Source organism: Rhinatrema bivittatum, chromosome 5 (genome assembly GCF_901001135.1).
Source record: "Rhinatrema bivittatum chromosome 5, aRhiBiv1.1, whole genome shotgun sequence".
NCBI lineage: Eukaryota > Metazoa > Chordata > Amphibia > Gymnophiona > Rhinatrematidae > Rhinatrema > Rhinatrema bivittatum.
In genome coordinates, this window is record NC_042619.1 from 36,720,663 (window position 1) to 36,737,205 (window position 16,543).

The 16,543-nt window shown below is 44.1% G+C and overlaps 1 protein-coding gene across 1 annotated transcript in view; it reads right to left on the reverse strand.

The window, feature by feature from the left end:
• PRCP (prolylcarboxypeptidase) overlaps nt 1–16,543 on the reverse strand; it is a 67,942-nt gene that overhangs the window by 35,543 nt on the left and 15,856 nt on the right. The window contains exon 2 of the mRNA XM_029602214.1: nt 521–661. Within this exon, the coding sequence (XP_029458074.1) occupies nt 521–661 (141 nt within the window). The remainder of the gene's footprint in view (nt 1–520; nt 662–16,543) is intronic.

Sequence of the window (16,543 nt, forward strand, 5' to 3'; positions counted from 1 at the left end):
TATCGCCATGATATTAAATCGGAGGGTCCACAGAAAAGCAGTTTTTACTGCTTTTCTGTGCACTTTCCTGGTGCTCGGAGAAATTAAAATGTGCGGCTTGGCTGCACATTTTGCTTTCTGAATCGCGCGGGAATACTTAATAGGGCCATCAACATGCATTTGCATGTTGGTTCGGGTGGGGTTGGACGTGCGTTTTGGACGCGCTTTACCCCTTACTGAATAAGGGGTAATGGTAGCGCGTCCTAATGCCGGCTAATGTACTGTATCGGCCTGTGGGTGACAAGCGAGCCAAAGCTTTTCAGCCAAAGCATTCTGCAAAATATTCCCAGGGGAGAATGCATCCCCCCGTTTTTATGCACACGATAATTCATTCTCTTTTGTCTGGGATTTAGCTCTTCACAGCCTCGTTTCCCCCACTGGCAGGATTCTCCAGGACCTGCTTCAAAAAGTCCAGCCTCTCCTTAGTGGCGTCTCGGAACGGCCACGCCAGATCACCGAGGGGCGGAAGGGTCAGGCCTACCGTGTTGTTGCAGAACCAGGCGATATCCCCCTCGTTGCCGGTGTAGAAGAGCATCGGGCCACCATCTCCAGCCCAGTGAGAGTCCGACACCAGGTAGCGCTGCTGGAACGTAAGATCCTGATCGAATCCAAAGTGATCAATCTGCGGGGAAAGATAAGAGGAGAGCGGATTAGCGCCAGCATCTCCGCTCCCCTGCCAAAAAAAACCCCCAAAAAACCTCCAATGGCCGGACAGGATGAAAGCATCCGCAGAAAAAGGCGGTGGAGGCACGGTGAAGCCAATGGGAGCAGGGAAAGCAAAAAAAAAAAAAAAAAAAAACCAGACACACACACACACACACAGGTAACGGGACGTACAAAAATCATGAGAGACGCACAGAGGGCGCTTAGCGGCAGGAAAGAGGGGCTCCAGCCGGAGGCGTGCGCAGGGGAGACTGGCCCAGTCGGTGCTCGTTACCCGCTGCCGGCAGGGCCGGATTTAGGAATTAGGCAACAGTGGCACGTGCCTTGGGCACCAAATTCGGAAGGCGTCCGAAAACTGGGACTCCCCCTCCCCCCCTGTTCTCAGATGTCCAAGGGTAAATTCCCCTATCCCAAGTCCTCTGCCTGCAGGCGCCGCGATTTTAAATCCGGCCCTGGCTGTCGGGATCTAAAAGGTTTCCATTTACTGCTAACTTCGGATAAATGCTCTGCGCCAAGTGCAAATACATTCAGTATCCTACACGTCAAAAGGAGTATGGCGAGTCAATATCTAATCAAAACAGCAATTTAATATAAAAAAAAAAAGAAGGTACATAGGGAGGGTAAAACGCGCATGCGAGTGCCCATAAATGTGTTTATATGGGCGCGCAGCCACATACGCAGGAATCTTATATCCTGCGCACAGATTATAAATAGGATTAGCTTGTGTATGCGTGCTCCTAATTTTAAGCATATACACAAACAGCAGGGAATTGCCGGCACCTACACGCACAAGCGAGGACATTTTATAACCTGTGCGCGTCCAGGAAATAACCAGTTTAACCGTTCTTCTACCAGACTGCCCAGTCTCTCTCTAGGTCATCAAGATCCACCTGGTTCCTTAGCCTCTATTCCTCCCAGTTTTCCCAAGACCCCTAGAGCAGGTTCGTAGGCGGCTATAAATAGTTTTATTCAGACTTACACCTCATTAATAGCAGAAGTAAATTTGCGCTGAACTGAATCGGGCGTGCGCCGCATTCGCTACAGATGCGCACGTCTCTTGGCCCCGCCCTGGAATGCCCATGCCCCGCCCCCATTCCGCCCCTTTCTTTTTACTCTAAGTGCGATAGTTGCGCATCGATAAAGTGCATGCACTCGCACGTGGCAGGTTTATAAAAATAGGCCAGCTGCTGAAATCGGCATCACTGGCTCTGCACTAAACTGGATCCAATCTTTTCTGAAAGACAGGACATACAGTGTCAAGGTGGGATCCTAAATATCGAAACCAAGAAATCTGCTACAAGGTGTACCACAAGGCTCTTCGCTATTATCAACACTGTTTAACATTTACTTAGCACCTCTCTGTTGACTCCTAGCAAAACTAAAACTCCATCACTTCATATATGCCGACGACGTACAGATTCTTATCCCTATTAATGATTCCCTCTCTAATGCTCTGAAAACCTGGGAATCAGCCATGGCTGAAATAAAAAAGCTTCTCACAGAAAACTTCTTAGCTATAAACACCACCAAAACTGAACTCATCATCATCACGCCACACAATAACATCCCCTCCAACACATCTCACCATTCTACTTCAGTTCTGCCCCTACTACAGCAAGTCCGCAGTCTTGGCGTCATTATTGACAACCATTTCACTTTAAAGAAATTCATCTCAGCTACAATAAAAAATGGTTTTTTCAAACTTCACACACTAAAAAGAATTAAACCTCTACTACATCCACAAGATTTCCGGACGGTATTGCAAGCTACCATACTACCAAAAATTGACTACTGTAACGCAATTCTCCCTAAAAACTCAATTCAACCTTTACAGATGTTACAGAATGCAGCGGCTCGATTAATCACCAATACCCATCTCCATGATCACATAACACCTGCTCTCATGTTCTTGCATTGGCTCCCAGTAGCTTCTAGAATTACCTTTAAAGTTCTCTCCCTCATACATAAGTCGATCTATAACCAAGAGATGCAATGGTTCTCGGAGCAGTTTGTGTTCCATACCTCCAAGAGACCCATAAGACATATCCATCAAGCTAAATTGGCAGCCCCCCCAACAAAAAACAAACACGTGACCACAAGAGACCGTGCGATTTCCATTGCGGGAATCAACTTATGGAACAAGATGCCCACTGACCTACGTCTGGAACCGTGCCATAAGAAATTCAAACAGGGACTCAAAACGTGGTTATTTGAACTAGCATTCACACAATGATTTCCATTTAACTGAAATGCCATTCAAGTTACTACCCTCTCTCCCCATGCTCCATTTCCCACCCTACCCTCTTTCCCTCCTCAATCTCCTTCATCACCTTTTCTGCCCACCCATCCATCCCCTTCCACCCATCCCCATCATGATATTAATTAGCTTGAAATAACAGAAACGTCTTCGGTGCAATATAGAAATTGTATCCATTCTCAGAACCGGTATTGTATTAGATACTATTTAGTTTTTGTGTTGGTTTGTAAACGTTTAATAGTTACATCAATATTTTAATTGTATGTTATACATTATTGGATGGTCCACAGTCTGTACAGCCTGTTTTCCATCAAAACTGTTATATGGAATTTATTTTATTTAATACCTATTAATAATGTAAATGTAAAGCTTGTTGCTAAGTTATTGTTAAATGTAAACCGCGGTGATGTATTTTTTACGTACTGCGGTATATAAAAACCCTTAAATAAATAAATAAAATACATGCACATGAATCACTTTTAAAATTCACCTTTAAATATATTTTAAAATGCATATTTACATTCCAGACCGCTCAGTTAAAGTCACGCACAGGAGCATGCAAAAAATGCTGCCGTGGCCTACCACACAGCGTGCAAGAAAAATCCTAACTACGGGGCCTAGTCCACCGGGGCCGCTCAACCCGCCAGGCTGCCCAGTTCCCCAACCCCAAACGGGAGGGGAAACAAACATCGGTACAGCGCACCAAGCATGGAGACTGGAGGAAGTCCTAAAACCCACTTAAGTTTTACCTTTTAAGCGGAGATAGTTTTTTGTTTTTTTAAACCTTACCTGAGCTCAGCGCTTACCAGCTGAGTACAGAGATAGTCTCCAGTTGCGGGGGGAGAGGGCATCTGCCGTCACCACCGCACTCGACCTCCTGCACTCGCTGTCTTTCAGCTGAATGAGCAGCTAAGCCCACGCCAGAAAACCCGGCTACCAGACCAAGGCACCCCTCTGGGGAACCACGGAAATCACCTCAGGTATCACCGCAGGAGAGTGGGGCTCTCTTTTCCTTAAATCATAATTTCAAATCTCTCCTTTGAAAAAAAACAAACCAATACATAGGGCGATGCACGTCCACCATCTGCTGGAGACAGAGAATACTGGCAGGCTGGGGTTACTGCAGGGGTATATATATATACTGTGACAGCAGCTTGCTCCACCCACTGGCGGGGGAGTATAACCCACCGGTCCTGAGTCCATCTCTCCACATGCTAGGAAAGAAGCGATATTGCCTCTGTTTAAGTCTTTGATGAGACCTCATTGGGAGCACTGTGTACAATTCTAGAGACCACACCTTCAAAAGAGAATATAGACCAGTCTCAGACCAGAGGGCCGCTACTAAAACGGTCAATAGTCTTCTTAATAAAGCATGTCGACAAAGATCTATACATGTATACCCTAGAGGAAAAAAAAAAGAGGGGAAATGGGAGATATGAGAGCAACATCTAAATAACTCTGAGGACTAGAAAGAGATCCACCTCTCTGCATTAACACAAAGTAGGCTCCGGAACAAGGGGTCATGAGATGAGGGTGAAAGGGGGAAGCAGAGGAGTAATTTGAGGAATTCTCTCTTTACAGAAAGGGTAAAGGATGCCTGGAGCAGCCTCCCTATGGAGGTGGTGGAGACCAGGACCATGTCAGAAGACAGGAGGCATGAACAGAAGACCTCTAAATGGAGAGGAAGGGACTATAAAGCTGTGCAGGACATGTGGATCAGCATCAGATTTCTAGATTAATATTCATCCCCCTACACCGAGTGCGGTATAAGAACACAGCCATGAGCCAAACTACAGGATGGTCAGCAACCCCAAGCAGCCTTAGCACTGGGAGTAGAACTGACTCCACAGCCCTCTGCTAACTATTGCTGGGGCACTGCCGAAAGAAGACAGCACCAAGGCTCCACATTGGAGCAGGACCATCTCTCTATCCAGCTACTCCCGGACCTACACTTAAGTGTTATAAATACGACGTGGTACCCGGGACAGGCTGCAACTGGCAAAAAACTGGTGGCAAAGCATACATAAAGGTATTTAAGCACAAGTTACTAGTTCATTGTAAAGCCTGCTGCTGCATTCTGTTCTCTGTTAACCGATGAGATGTTCACGACGACTGTCTGTATATAAAAATATCTAAATAAAATAAGACTCAGCAGCTTAAAACAACAGTATTTTCAATTATTTTCAAGTAGCGATGGCCGGCATGTTTAAGCTTGGGAACGCTCAGTGAGGAGAAGTTGTATTTGGCATTATTTCTCCTTTAAATCCTGAGTAATTCTTGCTTAGGGCCTTGCTTCAGTTCCTGCAGCCTTGAAAAAGTCACAGCACATAAGTTTCAGAAATAAAAAAAGAAAAAGAAACCCACTAGAGAACCCACCCCTCCAAAAATAAGTGTTACGATGCCCATGACTTTTTTTGTTCTAAATGTTCATCCTGCCTTAAATAGTTCCTCCCTGTGGAAAGATACAGGAAGAGCACAGGATTTCCTCCCGTCTCCCATTCTTCTCTTAATTTGAAAATCTTTGCCTAGTAAAAAAATAAAAAAAATAAATACAAAATTATAATATAGGAGAAAAATATTCCATGTTATGAGCTGAAAAAAAAAAAAATGGATGTGATGGAAATGCTAGGCCGGAACCCCATGGGCTGAGCAGCCCAAAAAACAGGGCAAACCAAGGAAATGCCCAGCACCTCCTGACAATTTGAGATTTGTCAGGAAAGGGGACCAGTCAGACCCATTGTCAGGATTAGACCTCTTTACATGAGGGGGTCGTGATGACGCACACAGCAGTGATAAGTTAGTGCTTGCTTTGACTCATTCAGAATCCTCTGTCCAAAATTCATGACATACAGGCCGATTCAGTACAGTGCGCTTGGCTCAGCGCAACCGTTTGGCCGCACGTTTTTGACGTGCGTCTATTACCCCTTCGACTGAAAGGGGTAATAGCGCCTTGAAAACACACGGCTAAACTCGCGAAAACTAATAGCGCTTATCACATGCAAATGCATGTTGATGAGCCTATTAGTTAGTCACGCGGGATACTGAAAGTAAAATGTGCGGCCAAGCCGAACATTTTACTCTCAGAAATTGGCGCCTGCCCAGAGGCAGGCGTTAAATCATAGACCTTATCGGGAAAGTGTACAGAAAAGCAGATATTAAGGTGGAGGTCCCAACAATTAAAAAAAAAAAAAAAAAAAAAAAAATCTGCCTGCTGGTCCAAAAACGGATGCTCAATTTTGCCGGGATCCGTTTTACGACTGTCAGTAGGTTCGAAAACCAACGCCGGTAAAATTAATTGTCCGTTGTCGGACCACCGACAGCTGCCGCCTCCTTATTAGTGCGGGCCCTAAATTTAAATAGAGAATCGCGCGCCTGGAGAGGTGCCTGGGCGCGCGTCGGGAGAGCGGGCGCCCAACACGGAGCACCGGCTCTCCCGCTCTTTATATTTAATCGGCCTGATAAAAGGGTGAGGAAGCCCTGGAGACCAGAGAAGTTGGTGTGGTGTAGGCAGCTGGCTTACACCTAGACTCATCATTCTGCTATAAATATAGCAAAAAATAGCGCCCACAGTAAGAAAAATAAAGTGGGAATGGTCAGGCTAATTTTCCTGGTACCGCATAGGTATTTTACCACAACGTTCATTAAATTTATCGCATCCACGAGATAGAGAAAGACTTTGTAGAGGGTTTTGGGAGGCAGTTTTACATGCACAGTCATATGTACAAACAGCCCAGTTACCATCAGTGAGGATTTAATGTGATTTGGAGGGATGAAAAGGTGAAAGAAGAGTAGATTTGTACCATGTTCTCTCTACCTAGCTTGATGCACTAGCTGCAGTCAAGCCAGGTAGAGAGAACATGGTACAAATCTACTCTTCTTTCACCTTTTCATCCCTCCAAATCACATTAAATCCTCACTGATGGTAACTGGGCTGTTTGTACATATGACTGTGCATGTAAAACTGCCTCCCAAAACCCAACTCACCCTGAGTTCATAAAGCCCCCTCTTACAGTGATATAAAAAAAAGTTCAGCTATAATTGAGCCTCCACAGAGGCATTCTCTCTCTCTTCCTCCCTGAATTGCAATTAAAAATGTTTTTCCCCGGTAACGCATAGCTAATGCAGGCACAACACACAGGGAAAAGGTGTAGTTACTTCCGGTGCTAAAACCTGTGTGCTGCTGTGCGTTGCTCTATCACATGCCAGGCTAACTGACCCTCATTTCCATTTACTCCGCCCAAACCCCTCCCACTTGAATACAAATGAAAAATTTGCACACGCAATCTGCGATGCGGTATTTATCGCATGCGTTACGGCCCTAACGCGATTCAATAAATGAACCTCTTAGTAAGTTACCCTGACTGATGGCTCCTCCACTGCTGCTGCGCCCAACACTCAGAATGACTCCCATCCAGTGCTCAGTGCATGTCTTCCCCGTCTCACTCGGTCTCTGGATAAGACAAAAGGCTGGAAGGATGGGGAAGACGAGGAGGTCCTGTGTGCAAGGAGTGCGACCCAGCGATCCGTGCCCTACATGCTGCCCAATAATTTGCACACTCCAGGGCTCACACTGTAGCTAGGAAGACGAGGCATGCGTTGACTACACCTGCTCAGAAAAGAGCCACTGCTGGTGCCTCCTGTTGCTGCGAGGTGCTGAGAGCAAAGCCCGGGTGCTAGTCTGGATCTGAGCATCAGGCAGCAGTGACTTTTCCACATGGGAAGGCATACTAATTGTGAAACACCGAAAATAAGGAACCACTTCACCATTCCTCAGTCGGGCAATTGTTTTTCACACATTTCTCAAAGCAATGCTGTAGTTCTCGGTTTTGCACTGCATGAAGAATGACTTCTTGAGGTTTCCATTCCAGTTTGTGTTCTCCACATTTATTTATCTGTCAAGTTTTATATACCGGTTTTCAACGTTTCGATGTTTAACAGCGTTTCCAAAAGGTTCATATGATTGTTAATGTATAAACATTTTTTATAAATTTAGTTTGTAGATTAAGCTATACATGTGTTCTCCACATTTGTAATTTATGGTCTTTTATTCTGTATTTGGTGAAGGTCGTTTCTGTGTGTGTGACAGAGGTGAGATATTTTACTAGCATGTAGGGATCTGTATCAGTCCAATTTGTCACGTGTTCCCAGTAGGGCATGCATTGGTGCTGCACTGCTGCCTGTTCATAGGTAGGGCTGTTGCTATTTGAGTTCTCGGAGTTAGTGCTGCTATCGGATGGAAGGTTTGCTACCATGTGCCGAGTGGGGGTTTTCCCCCAGGTTATGTATTATTTTACAAAGTGCCTAGTACTAGAGAGGGAGTTTGTGTTGCTGTTACTGAGATGACACCAGAATCAGAATCCCTTTTTTTGTATGGAGAGTTGTACAGGGGGAATTATTTAAAAAAAAAAAAAAAGCCCCCCCGAGACTTGGGCAAATTCAGCAGTGACCTGCTTGACAACGCAGCTCTCATAGGCTACTAAAGTCGCTGCTGTTTAGTGGCGTTAACAAAAAAAAAAACCCCCACATACAACACACACAATTTCCTCCTCGAAGCAGTCCAGAACACCATGCAAGCACTGAACAGCAGACGTTACCCCAAACAGTCTGGGGAAACAAGCACTTGGCCCAGAAACGAAGCCCATGTTGGCATCTACCCAAATATCTCTAACCCTCCCGAGCCACCCATTTCAAAAAAGAGAGAAATAATGGATCGGCGACAGCTAATGGATAGCGTTGCCAACTGGCCACTACTCAGCTGGCCTGGGGGGGTTTTTATCTGGCCTGGCTAGCTGCCATTACAAATTCAAAAACTGGCAATATGAAAGCCAGGTAAGAGTTGTTTCTGTCACTGCTCGCTGGCCATGTTAAAAAAAATAAAAGTAACAAAAAACACACACTTGGCAGGACTGCAGCAACCTAAAGGGAGATGGGGGGAGGAGCTGCCAGCTCTCCCGCCTCTTCCTCCCCCCCCCCCATGTGCTGGAGGGGGGGGGGGGAGGAGGGGCTGCAACAGCTTCTCTGAACTGCGCCAACTACTGGCAGGGAGAGGAGGAGGAGGAGAGAGCCACCAAGGAAGCTGGTAGTGATCTGAGGGGAGGCGATTACTAAAGAGGGTGGGACTAGGAGAACAAGCACATATGGGGAGGGGGGGTGGAACGCTAAGGTTCTCTCAGAATTGGCCACCCTACTTATAGAAAAAAAAAAAAAAAGTTACTTGAAAAACAATGCTTTACCCCTTTATTAAAACTGTTGACTGCAAACACAAGATCAACAACAGTATGACTGATACAGCAAGTGAACTCTGATTAAATAGCTTTTCTAATTACATTTTGAGCACTTTAGATGGACAATCTGTGTCAAAGCTCTGTCAAATGTGTTTCCAGCTGTGCCACAAAAGTCCCTGAAAATAACAAAGCAAAAAAAAAAACCAAACACAAACAAAAAAATCTCAAAAACTGGATACACCATAAGGTAGGCCAGCTGCTCATCCATGTAACTGGCAAAATCAGCAGGACTCAGGAAAGTCAAGGAAAGAAGGAAAACAGCAAGTGCTACCTTAATCAGAGGTAAAGCAAAGCTGGACACAGCCAATTAAGGCCTCCTCTATTCAATCATTAAAGAGTTGACGCAAAACTCTACAACTGGAGGATAACGTTTGGCTGGAGAAAAACTATTTTATTTATCCGCACAGCACTGATCACCCAGTAGCGCTACAGAAATATTTAGTAGTAGTTTTTCCCTCATTAGGGGACAGGAAAGCCCTCCATTTGGTCCAGATTTAAAAGCTGTAATCTTTCCTCAGCTATAGTCACAACCCCCAGTTTTGTATGGCAGTTCCGGGTTGATACAGTGGCAAGGATTAATTCAGCAGGAAAGCGGCAGAATATAACATAATGTTTGTCTTATTTTATAGATAAAACCATTTTCTGACCTATTGCGTGTGTGACTAGTTTACGTTTTTTTTGGGTGGGGGAGATTCTCTCTCTAATTCCCTTCCCCAGTTAGTACCCATCCCCTTTCTCGCACACAGTTCTTGCAGCATCGAGAATCCACCACCAACTTGCACCGGGAAGAGGAGCGGCTCCGATGTCCTAGCTCATGCCAAAGCTTCTGGCTCTTATCCAATGGCACCTTTCACGGAGCAGGTCCTCAGGGACATCCAACCACAACCATAACAGCTGGAAGCATCAGGAGCCAGGCCCAGGCAGCAGCAGAATGCGGACCTGTAATGGGCATCCTGCACCCTCAAAACACAGGCCTTACAACCGCTAACTGCAGGTCTTCTTCGCCTTGGATTTTTCCTTTTGTTTTTAGAACTGAAAAGTTCTGTTGCGGGGCTACAGAGGTAGTGACAAAAGAAAAAAAATGCAATGAGACAGGAAAACTAGGCCAACTATCAAGATAAAAATTAAAAACTGTAAAGAGAGACTCGAGCCACTTCTGTGCTCACAAGGCAGCATGTATGCTGGCAATTCCTGCACGTGCTCAGAAAAGCTTTCATCAAGCTCTGAGAGTTGAGGCTGTATCGGCGCCGTCAGATGATGTCACCCACACAGTTATGGCTCATTCATGCCTGCTTGGTGGAACTGAGAATTAAAGATGCGAGTTTTGACCAAATTTAGTAACCAAGAAAGAACAAAAGACACTGCACTGTAAATAATCAAACCTAACTCAGGAAGGATATCCCCAATTACTCCGATGTATACCGAAAGGCCAGCTCTTCCTCCCCAAGGAGTTAGGAGATTTTGTAGGTTGGCTCCCTTTGTCCTCCTGGAAGGACATCTAATATTGTTTTAACATGTGCCTTTTGCTCTACATTATCTCCCTTATCTCTTTCCCTGCTTTAGGACTTGTTTCCCTCCCATTCAGCACATCAAAATAAGAAACTGTGTAAAATTCAATCATGCAAAAGGGGAGAAGGCAAACACACAGTTAATGCAAAAATCACGGATTAAAAAAAAATAAAATCTTTCAACTAGTAATGATTCGTAAAAAACTTACTGAAAATTAAAAGGTGGGGGGGGGGGGGGGGGGAGACGAGGAAAAAAAAGAAAATCACTCAAAAGGTGCCAAGTCTCAGGAGAATCGCTGTGGCATTATGTGCAGGATCCTAATAGCTGGACACCTGGTTTGCCCCCACAGGTCAGAACCCCGGGAAGAGAACTGGCCGGACGGGATCCATTCCTGAACCTCAATCCCTTCTCCACCGTGCTCGGGGATATCTGCACTCAGGGACGTGCAGGCCTTGCGGGTCCGCCTCCATTTCTTCACGCTGCTCCTCTCTCTCTCTCTCACATACTTTATTCAGTTCTCTCAGTTTCATCTCTTTTAGCTCACCCATTTTTTTGTTGGATTGTATTAGGTTTCTGAATGTTTTACTGTAATTCGCTCAGTACAGCCAGATTGCTCTTAGCAGAAGTAGTTTAAATAAATACATGCATACCATAGCGCCTCTCTCTTTTTCCATTTTATACTTCAGTTAAGAGCTCAGAGAAGTCCCGGCGGCGGGGTCCACTGAAGGACCTGTTCAACAGTGCAGCGTTTCTTCAACCTTTTCAAATCCAAGGCACACCCGCATTAACAAAAAACGTGAGGCACTCCCAATCTCCACGGGGCAGGCAGCATGGACAGAGAGGACGCGTATGGCCAAAAGAAGAACCAGAGAAACACCCACCAGTCTCTTCCAGATTTTAAAGCAAAGGAAGAGAGGGGGAAGGAGACACACGTGACCTCGTCACAACGGGCCAGGTCCTTCTGTAAGCAGGTGCAGGAGAAGGGAGAAGCCTCCACGATGCAGGCAGCCAGCTCAGTTACCTTGGCTGACAGCTCTTCCACTACTTCTGCTGCTGCCCCCAGAGTGAATCACATCCAGTGCTCCCTGCATGCTCTCCTTATCTCACTCAGCCTGGGGATAAGAGAGGCTGGAAGAACTCAAAAGAAGGAAATTCAGGGGGGAGGAGGTGGCGGTGATGAGTGCGCTACATGAAGCAGGGCCCAGCCAGCCATGCCCATTAAACTATCACCCTCCCTGGCTCCTGCTGTAGCTAGGAAGATGCAGGCAGGATTACACCTGTTCTCAGAAAGGAGCTCTTGTTGCTGCGAGATGCTGGTCAGGCAGTGGTGATTTTTCCGGGGCACATCTGATCAGATCCTAAGGCACACTGGTTGGGAAACGCTGCATCAGACCTCTGCAGACAGGAGTGGCAGTGATAACAGCGTGACAAGGCGGTGGCCAGAGCAGGAGGGATGCTAGGGTGTACAGGGAAAGATATAACCGATGAATGCAAAAAATGAGACGTGCGCGAGCGAGCCATTGCACAGCTGGAGGAGCATGGTATCTAGTTTTGGAGGCCGTACTTCCAGAAAGTTAATGACAGATGGAGACTGTCCAAAGAAGAACTCTCAGTGTGGGGTCTGAATCCAAGATGAGACAGATATCTAAAACATATATGCACTACAGAGGGATGGGAGGGAAAGAAACCGGAGGTGAAGGATATCTTGACCAAATCTCTATACCCTACCTGCAGTCATATAACCAATTTCTACTATCATTTTAAGTTAGCTCGTTTCCTTTGATTGATGTTGGATATAATGGGATATATGGAATTTTATACTGAATTGTGCTAAGGCATAAGGAAGAGCAGTCATCTATATTTCAGTAATCAAGACATGTTTAAAAAAAAAAAAAAAAAAAAAAAAAGTATTAGTAATGGACAAGAAGCAAACCTCTCATTGGAAAGAAAGTTCCAGAACAAGGGGTCCTGATACTGCTCCTGAGTTCACCTTCTCAGAGCCTCGTATCAGGACATATTTTTCTGTTTTGTTCTTTAATTTTAGATTTATTATACATTTTAGTTTTTGTTACAAAAAAATAAAACAAAGGACATTTATCACATCTCATGAAAAAAATTCAAAATGCAATCCATAAACATGAAATCCAGGTTTCACCATAAGAAGGGGACTGAAAGCCAAAAAAACAAACAAAAAACACCTCTTCACCCACCCAGTGAAGCTCCTTTGCCCTGAACAGATATCCCTTAAAGAAATATCTTTAAATGATCAAGATCAATACGGACGTAAGCATTTCCTCCCATATTTAAACACACTTGTAAGGGAATTTTTAAAAAGTTACCCCTGTAGACGTTACCGTAGGCATAACTAAAGAGATCTATACAGCCCAAGTGGCTGAGGACTTCTTTTTTTCAGCGACAGGGTAGTTGATACATAGAACACCCTCCTGGAGTAGGATGGAGGAGGTTAAAACAGTAGCAGAAGGCATAGGAGAAGCACAGACAATCCTTTAAAAAAGAAAAAAAAACCCCACAGTTGAATTTGTCTGGCAGACTGCAAGTACAGTAACGCATAGAATTAGAAGTCCAAGAGGCAACACAGAAGCTAAAATAGTTGGGTCTATCTGGCAGGCTGTGTGCACCTCATGTTGACCAGATCAGCATTACAAGGTTAGAGGTGACAGCATAGGAAAAGGTCACAAGGACCTAGGATGCCAGATGTAGTGGCCATCTGGGTTATTGTGTTGGACATGTGAGAGAAGGGTTGCTGGATATGAACTAAAAAAAGATCCTGTATGCTCAGCTACATGACAAAAAAAAAAAAAAAAAAAACCAAAACAATAAACAAATCACTGTCTTTGATAAGAAGTGATATCTACAGACAGTCAAGCTCTATGATTGGCAACTGGAATACAGCTTAATAGAGTTATGTGCAAAGTTTTAGGCACCCCTGGTTAAACTGAATGTGTCAATGAATCTTTAAGTGTATGGAAGCCAACACGGGCTCTACATGGTACAAAATTAAGAAACAACGTCTTTCTGCAATGTTTAATACAAAATAATTATTTATTTATTATTTTCAATCTGTTAAAATCAGTAAAATAGTGAATGTGGCATGTGCAAAAAAGTTTGAAACTCTTCCAGATGATTCATTGCTACTTTGAGTTGTTAATAAGGCCTAAAGATGTTGATTAACTCATTAGGACTCCAATTAACCAAGTGAAGACAATTCCACAATTTAAACAAATACACCGACTGACTGTTCTATCTACTTTCAACAACCATGGACTCCTCTAAGCAGCTGTCAGAGCATTAGAAAAAGTTAATTCACACTTCTAAATCAGGGAACGACTGTAACAAAAACAAAACAAAAAAAAAACAAACTTTAAAAAGCTTTTTAAACACACTTCAGCTAGCAATTTGAACTGTCAAAGACATTGATAAGAAGGAAGTTACATGGAACCAATGAGGTCGGGATAAAATATGAAGACCAAGAGGAATCTCAGATAGAACTGCCTGAAAGCTGAGCAGATCTGCAAAACAGAATGCAACACTGCAAGTGATTTGGTGAAAAAAACGTTTAGCTACCACTAGGGTAGTGGTCCACAGTATAGTAATGCATGGGCGTGTAATCAGAAGGAAACCTTTCCTAGGACCTTAATCACAAAAGCCGTGCAAAGCAAAATCTCGATAAGCCTGAATCTTTTTGGAACAAAGTGCTTTGGACAGATGAAACTAAAACAATTGAACTGCTCAGCCACAACGCACAATTAAGCTCTGGAATTTGTTGCCAGAGGACGTGGTTAGTGCAGTTAGTGTAGCTGGGTTCAAAAAAGGTTTGGATAAGTTCTTGGAGGAGAAGTCCATTAACGGCTATTAATCAAGTTTACTTAGGGAATAGCCACTGCTATTAATTGCATCGGTAGCATGGGATCTTCTTAGTGTTTGGGTAATTGCCAGGTTCTTGTGGCCTGGTTTGGATCCTGTTGGAAACAGGATGCTGGGCTTGATGGACCCTTGGTCTGACCCAGCATGGCAATTTCTTATGTAAGATACACATTTGGAGAAACAAAAAAGTGCAAAGCGTTTCAAGAAACTAGCACCGTGCCGACCATTAACCATGGAATTAGATCTATTATGCTTTGGGGTTGTAATGTGTGGCAGGCAGCAGTAGCGGAAAGAATAGATTTTATTTAGTTGAATCCAATCTTAGAAGCCCCACAATCCGTGGAGAACTTGAAGCCGAGAGCTTGCTTATTTCATCAACACAATAATCTGAAAAACATTCCTCAAAATCAATCAGGAAAGAAAGAGCAAGGTTTAGGAGGTGCATTCACAGCCCCCCAGACTTGAATACTATTGGAAAACTGCGGGAGGATCTCTAACATGCAGTGCATGCAAGGAGACCCAAGAATATTTCTGAGCTTAGAAGAGGTCTGCAAGGAAGAAAGGGAAACATTTTCCAAAAGCAAGAACAGAAAGACTCCTACCTGTTTACATTCAGAAGCAATTCTTTCTGGCAAAAAGGCGTTAGAAAAGTACTGACTAAAAAAGGGTGCACAAACTGTGCATGTGCCATATCACTAAACCCAAACCACTCTACTTATACACCCACACACGTACAAAAAAAAAATAATAATAATAATAATAATAATAAAACCAAAAAAACAACACACTGGCACCTATCAAATGTCCAGGTATATGCACAAAAGATTACACAGCAACACTAAAGATATATTGCCCAACCCCAATAAGGAGCCAACACGCGCTACAATCTCTGACCAACCGAAGTACATGCAATGAGCAACGGATAGCCTTGAGGAATGCCACAGGGCTAACACACCGCTTGAACTTTATGGTTAAAAAAAAAAAAAGATACACTACATTTGGAAGACTGAATCACTGGGAAAAAAGCAAACCCATCTGATTTGAAGCATGTCAGACATGTTATTTCTTGAACAGTGATGATGGATTATAGACATAAATCTATTCAACAAATGAAAGGGTTTTCTGGGCTGCCCGGTCAGCGTGTATTCACAGGGCTTACATGAGCTTCTCATACTGTTCCCTGATGACGCCTTTCATTAGGCCTATAGTTGGGAAGAAGAAAAAGCATCTACAAGAAAAACTCATAAGCAGAACTTTAAGTTGCTACTTAATGGTGGTGATTTGTTGCTATTTAGTTGTCAATTTGGAAATTATTAGGAAAGGAATGGAGAATAAAACCAAGAATGTCATAATAGAAACATAGAAACATAGAAATGACGGCAGAAGAAGACCGAATGGCCCATCCAGTCTGCCCAGCAAGCCTCACACATTTTTTCTCTCATTCTTATCTGTTACTCTTAGCTCCTTGTTCTATTCCCCTTCCACCCCCACCATTAATGTAGAGAGCAGTGATGGAGCTGCATGCAAGTGAAATATCTAGCTTGATTAGTTAGGGGTAGTAGGGGCAGTAACCGCCGCGATAAGCAAGCTACACCCATGCTTATTTGTTTTACCTAGACTATGTTGTACAGCTCTTGTTGGTTTTTTTTTTTTTTCTTCTCCCCTGCTGTAGAAGCAGAGAGCCATGCTGGATATGCATTGAAAGTGAAGTATCAGGCACATTTGGTTGGGGTAGTAACCGCCGTAACAAGCCAGCTACTCCTCGCTTTGTGATTGCGAATCCTTTTTTTTCTTCACCCCTGTCGTTGAAGCTATGCAGGATATGCGTGAAGCATCAGTTTTTTGTTTTTGTTTTTTTGTTGTTTTTTTTTTTCCCCTGCCGTTGAAGCAGAGAGCTATGCTGGAA